We start from the raw sequence: 7236 nt of genomic DNA on the forward strand, positions 1-7236 counted from the left end.
ATATGGATAAATATGGATATTTTTCTTATATGAATGCATCGATTCATTTCAGAAGACCTTTATTAACCCCCGGAGCCGTGTGGAGCACTTTTATCATGGATGGATGCACTTTTATGGACTTCAAAATAGAAACAGCCATTTACTGCCATTTATGGCCATTTTCATCTTTTTGGTGAAATCTGAGCGATTTCTGTCTCTCCATTGACAGTCTAGGCAACTATCACTTTGACGCTTCAAAAATTTCATAAAAAGATTGTAAAACTAATCTAAATTAATTGAGCGGTTTAGTCCAAATTTTCTGAAGAGACTCATTCGCTTTATATGATGAACAGATCACATTATATACACATCAGTTGAGGTAAACGGAAGCTTAAGCATATTCGCTTGACGAGCAAGAACCAATGAGGTTCATTCTCTTGTTACGCAGCATGTTTGAGCTTCAGCAAGAACCAATGAGGTTCATTCTCATTTTACGCATAAACCAATGTGGTTTGTTCTCGCACGTCAAGCAGTTTCAGTTGAGCTTCTGTTTATGTTCGCTGATGAATGTCCATATGTGAATAAAAGCTTAAATTAAATCTGTATCATATAAAGCGATCGAGTCTCTTCAGAAAATTTGGACTAAACCAGTCAATATGGATTAGTTTTACGATCTCTATGAACTTTTTGAATGTCAAAGTGTCAGTTGCATAGACTGTCAATGGAGGGACAGAACAATCTCTCAGATTTCATCAAAAAGATATTTATTTGTGTTCTGAAGATCTTATGGGTTTGGAATCCCTTTTAGGAGAACTGACCTCATACATCTACTAAAATCACACTGAATCCAGTTGGTTTCAAATCCTCGCAAAAAATGGCTTGATTTACGAGAAAAGCTCCAGCATAATTTGTTTGCAGATGCCTCTTGGTTTGGTGTTTCAATTACTATCAGAAGTGCTTCTCAAGCGTCCAAATACTTTTTGGAATAACTGTGTTGTATGATATGATATTTGAGATGTCTTACGTTTTGTAGCTTTGACTATGGGGGAATGATGGAAAATTGAGCAGCAGATCCTGTATTCCGGTATCATTGACAGGATTAGATCATAAACAGGCAAATTTTTCAATTTAGGTGTATTTCAACCACATGCTATTTGATTATGGCAGGATTTCCATTCTGTGATTTCAATATTGTGGATATATGTGGCGATGACCTAATGGAGACCCACCTGGACCATCACACAGGCAGGTGTTGGTGTGGTACCAACCAGATCCAGTGGTGGACAAGTTCAAACTTATGCGCTACACTACTAAGTATTTTAGCACAATTACACTTATTTGAAACATTATCCAATGTTGAAATAAAAATGTATGGATTACATTAATGAGCTTTTTGTGACCAATACTTCAGACTTTGAAATTTGCAGTCAAATACAGATTATGTGGATGAATTCTTAGAGGCTATTCAGCACAAATCTAAACTGCTCTTTCCCATGTGTGACACCCTGTGTTACTTTTGCATGGCAGGTTTCAAGACAATCAGTCAGTCAATCAATCAATCAATCAATCAATCAGAAAAGTTATATCTTCAAGTATTGTAATGCATTAATGACTAATGACTAATTTTAGATACAGATACTGAATATGTATTATTTGCATATTTAAAAATACTATTTAAAATATTAACATTTTATATATTTAATACATTAAAAATATATATTTATTACTAATGAAATTTACTCTACTTAAAGCAAAAGAAGCCTGAAACATCAACTATAACAACTATTTTTTAAAACTACACATTACTTTATGGAGGGCTTCTGACCTATTATCTTCGCCTTAGTTCCCATAAAATTGTAAATTCTGTCATTATTTACCTTTGTGTCATTCCAAACCTGTATGACTTCCTTTCTTCTGTGGAATGTAAAAGAAGAAAGTTTTTTGAAGAATGTCTCTTCTATGTAATTCACAGCACCCAACATTTCCACCTTGAATTTTCCCTGCCTCATCTAGATGCTTAAAGATATTTAATGTAATTTGAAGTATTTGATTCTACACAGAGAAACACGGTGAATCCTGTTCATGTTTTTTTTAACAGATTTACAAAGCAGGTATAAACATAATGATGCTTTCTCATAAGCATCACTATTTTACATGCATTATCTCGTAAACCAAAGTTATTTATTTCACTGATGAGCAGGCCATCACCTCCGTGGTGAAGATGTTTTCTACATGACCTTACAGACTGAGGAGGTGACCCTGCCCAAAGCTTTGCATGCTGATTTCCATGTGTTCCATTCATGCCAGTAAATGTGTTTAGACCCTCCAGAGCCAGAAACGAATCAGAGAGTGAAGGAGACTCCATGCAGAGGACACTGCTGACAGAGATGGCCATAAAGTGAGTCCCTGCTTATTAATGATATTTTTAAATGATATTCAAGACTGCTACGCCTGAATTTACTGGTCACGAGGAATTTCAAATTTGAAGGATTTGAAGTTAGGAATAATTTTGTTAGAATGCAATTGGTTTGAAATGGTAGGTGTTTTGTAATCAATATATTTGAAATCTGTATCACAATCAGCTTCACCAGTGAAGGATCTCCATGTAATTTTCAAGGGTAGATTTTGTTGCTTTTCTCAGGAACCAGTTGATGATTTTGACTCCTGGGGCGAGTCCATCGAGAAGCTTCTGTCCTGCAAAGGTGAGAAAATTCAGTTCTGTATACAGTGGATAGAATATCCTGCGCCATTCACCAGAGATCCATTGAAGAAAAATATTACTCTTATTCATAAATATATATAAATATTACTCTTACTCATAAATATTACTCTTAAAGGTTTTGATTTGTTCTTTATTGGCAATAAAAAGTGTTCACATTTGTTTTTAATGGTTATCCCATAATAATATCATAACAAATAAGACATAACATAGAGCTATGATAAATATTTTGAAATACCTAATAATGTTTTATACAGGTAATATATTTAGAGAATCATTTATAGATTTATTACTTTTTGTTTATTGTCTGTATGGACAGATGAGGATACTTGATGATTGTTATGCAGTTGATGATTGATGATTTTTAATGGCATAATGCAAATAAATAAATAAAGAGTTGGTCGATTGTAAAGACTAGTCAAATTATGTTTGACTGAAGTCAATGGTTCATGTTGAAGTGAAGTCATCTCAATCTCATTCCTGTATAAAGATGTATCAACTAATTGTATCTTAAATGAAATTTAGCTCCTTGAATTATATTCAAATGTTCAAACTTTTCAAATTTCAGTTTCGTCATATAAATTGGAGAACGAATACTTAATTATTTTCCATAATAAATTCTAACAATGGTATCATGCTGCAGCGGGACAGATGGCTTTCCAGGACTTCTTGAAGTCGGAATACAGTGAGGAAAATATTCTGTTCTGGCTGGCATGTGAGGAATACAAAAAGATCACGAGTGTACCAGAGATGATCAGCATGGCAAACCAAATCTACACTGAGTTTGTGCAAACGGAAGCACCTAGACAGGTGAATTACAGCCCTCTGACTGAACTGTGCTGAGCTCTTGTAATGTCCTACTGAAGAAATCTATTAGTAGGTCCTGCTGCTCAAAAGTTAGTTAGCAAGTCCTTTGCTGCAAGAATCACTTTCATCCATTGGGGTTACAAGAATCCAGCATTTAAAAGAGAGCAATCAGATATTAGTTTAGTCTTAAAGGGATAGTTCACCCAAAAATAAAACTTCTGTCATCCCTTATTCCCCCTCAAGTTGTTCTAAAACAATGTGAGTTTCTTTCTTCAGTTGAACACAAAAGAAGATATTTTGAAGAATGTGGGTAATCGAACAGTTGCTGGACCCCACTGAGGGGGGGCAGTGCATGGGGACCAGAAACTGTTTGGTTACATGCTGCAGGTTTCATTATTTTGTGTTCAACAGAAAAAATAAACTCATGCAGGTTTAGAACAACTTGAAGGAGAGTACATGATGACAGAATTTTTATTTTTGGGTGAACTATCCCTTTAATTACATAAGTTCCATTATATCCAGATCCAGAGTTGGTGTAAAGTTACTTTACTTTAAAATGTGTTACAATATTGTGTTACTCCCTTAAAAAGTAACTAATTGTGTTACTTATGGAAAGTAATGCGTTACTATCCTTTTAATTGCATAAGTCCCATTATATCCACAACCAGAGTTGGTGTAAAGTTAGTTAAAAAAGTAATGAGTTATAATATTACGTCACTCCCTTAAAAAGTAACTACTTGTGTTACTAAGTTAATTTTTATGAAAAGTAATGCATTACTATCCCATTAATTGCATAAATCCCATTATATTCACAACCAGAGTTGTCGTAAAGTTACTTTTAAAAGTAATGCATTACAATATTGTGTTACTCCCTTAAAAAGTAACGAATTGTGTTACTTAGTTACCTTTTATGGAAAGTTATATATTACTATCCCTTTAATTACATAAGTCCCATTATATCCACAACCAGAGTTGGTGTAAAGTTACTTTAAAATGTAATGCGTTACAATATTGTATTATTCCTTAAAAAAGTAACAAATTGTGTTACTTAGTTACTTTTTACGGAAAGTAAAATGTTACTATCCCTTTATTTAAATAAATCCCATTATATCCACAACCCGAATTGGTGTAAAGTTACTTTAAAAAGTAATGAGTAACAATTAAACAGTTAATTAGTTCACACGCCACAAACAACACCACTGTACTTAGTCCTGATTTTTCTGTCATTCAATGAATGGGAAAGCAAAGTAACTTGCATTATTTATTTGAAAAAGTAACTCAGATATTTTATTGTACATTTAAAAGTAATGCGTTACTAGTTTCTTGAAAAAAGTAAGCTGATTACGCAACTCACGTTACGTGTAATGCATTATCACAACACTGTCCACAATAATAAAAATCTAAAAATCGCAAATTTTTATTTGATCCATTAACATTCTTAAATAATGATTAAACATTTTTAGCTCCATCCTGACATCCATAACTCCAGCTATGTCTTTGAGATGGCTAAAGTTGAACAATACACAAACATTTATTTGTTTGTTTGCTTGCTTGTCTGTTTAGTTATTTAATTGAATGTGTTTTATTTATTTATTAAATCGTTCGTTAACTCATTTTTATTTTTTAAAGAGGGAAAAAAAGAAAAAATGTATTGCCGTTATTTTCAGGTCAACATTGATTCCGGGACTCGCACAAATATTACAAACAACATCTCGGAGCCGACCCTGAGCTCATTTGATACTGCACAGAAGATGATCTTCAGTCTAATGGCGAGAGACTGCTATCCCAGGTTTCTGAAGTCCGACATCTACCAGTGCATTCAGCAAAAGCATGGAAAGAGCTGATTTCATAATAACTAATCGTACTTCGAGTTTAACTATTACCAGCAACATATTTTTTTAATGATTTTATATTTGGTAAACAAGACCTTTTTAGTTTTGGACTGCTCTGAAATAGCTCTATTTTCATCATGATGTTGCCGTAAAAGTTTTTTTTTTTTAAGGAAAAACATGTTTACAGTGTCACATTAGGATTTCAATTCTGATTTCAATGCACTGTTGCCTTTTGTTTTATTTTTCCTCTTTACAGAAAATCAAACCATTTAACTACATCTCATATTGTACAGTAACAGAAAATCATGCATCAAAAAAAATGTTAGGAATCATCCCATGTGGGATTTGAAGGATCTGTTATGGGCTTGAACGAATTCAGTCATTTCCTGGTTATCAGCTTACTGTTGAGAAATCAAAAATCATAACACATTGAGATTGCTCAATGATTGATTGCTGCTTTCTTAATACAACTTGTACAGACAATTTATCTACAATTCATTTATATAATAGTGCAACCTATCGGTCATACATTTTTTTCAAACAATTTTATTATTTGTATTATTAAACCTTATCCTCTCCTCCCATACCTTATCCAAATCTTTCCCTTGCGGGTAAGAATGACCCGAAGCCCTAAAATTATTATTTTTCAATTATTCTTATTCAAGCTTATATCATTTCATTTTTAATTTTTTTTCTTCTATTTTTTTAGTGCATTTTTTGGGGGGGAGATATGTTTTTTTTTTTTCATTTTCTGCATTGTAAATGTGTCCAAATCTAACCTAAAATCTAAAAGTGTGAGTAAGTGTGAGTGTGAGTGTCAGTGTGAGTGTGAGTGTGTGTGTGCGTGTGTGCATGTGTGCGTGTGTGTGCGTGCGTGTGTGTGTGTGTGTGTGTGTGTGTGTGTGTGTGTGTGTGTGTGTGTGTGTGTGTGTGTGTGTGTGTGTGTGTGTGTGTGTGTGTGTGTGTGTGTGTGTGTGTATTCCAAGTTACGAGTCTATGTACGACAAATCTCCCAAGGTCTTGGACCCCTCCGATGAACACTCAATTTTTAAAAATTAAAAGAAAATGAATGTCAGATCAAAATGACCTGAGGAGAGGATGATGATATCAATCTTTTTTGTTATTAAAAGATGTTTTGTTTAGGTTTTCTTATGATTGATGTTATGGCCGTCAGGAGGAAATTTGTAAAAGGGATTTAAAGAACTATTTAAATATGACCACTTTATAAAGGGACACCCTGGATTCCTTATATAAAAAAGTGAAAATATATATAAAAATTAAATAAATGAACATAAAACATGAAAAATTGTGTGAGTACTTTATATAGATTTTTTTAAATATTTTTTATATTTGTATTATTTTATCTTTGCCGTTTTAGTGGACCATGAGTAGATGGCATATTTAGTTGGACAATGCGCAACGAAAGTTAATGGGTTGTGAGTAATACTTATCAAACTCAAGTGTCTGAATACAGTTCACTCATTCGTTATTCCCTATATAATGGCACAAACAGTAGGCTACTGATACAGTGCACTATATAGTGAAGGAGTGAATGACCCACTCTGGACAGTTGTGAAACAACTTCACATATATGTACTTTAGCTTATTTACATTGTACCTAAGTTTGTAAAATGATAATAATATTTAAAACAAAAACTTATAATTATTTTTTATAAATTAAAAAAATATTATATAAATTAATATTACTTAACTATACAATATAGTAACTATTCACCTTAATGGATGGCATGAAAATAATTAATAGACTTTTTTTTTTTAACAGGCCATCATTGAACTCTTCCATCCCCGCTGGGAAGTTTTTCTGTACATGATTCAGTCATGAACTTGTCTGGGTAATAAAGTTCATGGACAGATTTAATAATTTATACGAATTGGTTT

At 33.1% G+C, this 7236-nt stretch overlaps 1 protein-coding gene across 1 annotated transcript; it reads left to right on the top strand.

The window, feature by feature from the left end:
• The first annotated feature begins 2311 nt into the window (after nucleotides 1-2311).
• Nucleotides 2312-6643, top strand: rgs1 (regulator of G protein signaling 1). Its single transcript, XM_077207292.1, has 4 exons — nucleotides 2312-2377; nucleotides 2602-2681; nucleotides 3342-3508; nucleotides 5173-6643. The coding sequence occupies exons 1-4, from the start codon at nucleotides 2343-2345 to the stop codon at nucleotides 5347-5349; spliced, it is 459 nt and encodes a 152-aa protein (XP_077063407.1). The 5' UTR covers nucleotides 2312-2342; the 3' UTR covers nucleotides 5350-6643.
• Nucleotides 6644-7236: the final 593 nt, after the last annotated feature.

The sequence above is a fragment of the Siphateles boraxobius genome, unplaced genomic scaffold (genome assembly GCF_051911475.1).
Source record: "Siphateles boraxobius isolate OS27281-9 unplaced genomic scaffold, OSU_SipBor_1 1, whole genome shotgun sequence".
Taxonomy (NCBI): domain Eukaryota; kingdom Metazoa; phylum Chordata; class Actinopteri; order Cypriniformes; family Leuciscidae; genus Siphateles; species Siphateles boraxobius.

Coding starts and splice junctions, on each gene's coding strand:
- rgs1 (XM_077207292.1), top strand. CDS start 2,343: ATGCAGAGGACACTGCTGACAGAGATGGCCATAAA. Junction 2,682..3,341: donor GAAGCTTCTGTCCTGCAAAG/GTGAGAAAATTC, acceptor ATCATGCTGCAG/CGGGACAGATGGCTTTCCAG. Junction 3,509..5,172: donor AAACGGAAGCACCTAGACAG/GTGAATTACAGC, acceptor CGTTATTTTCAG/GTCAACATTGATTCCGGGAC.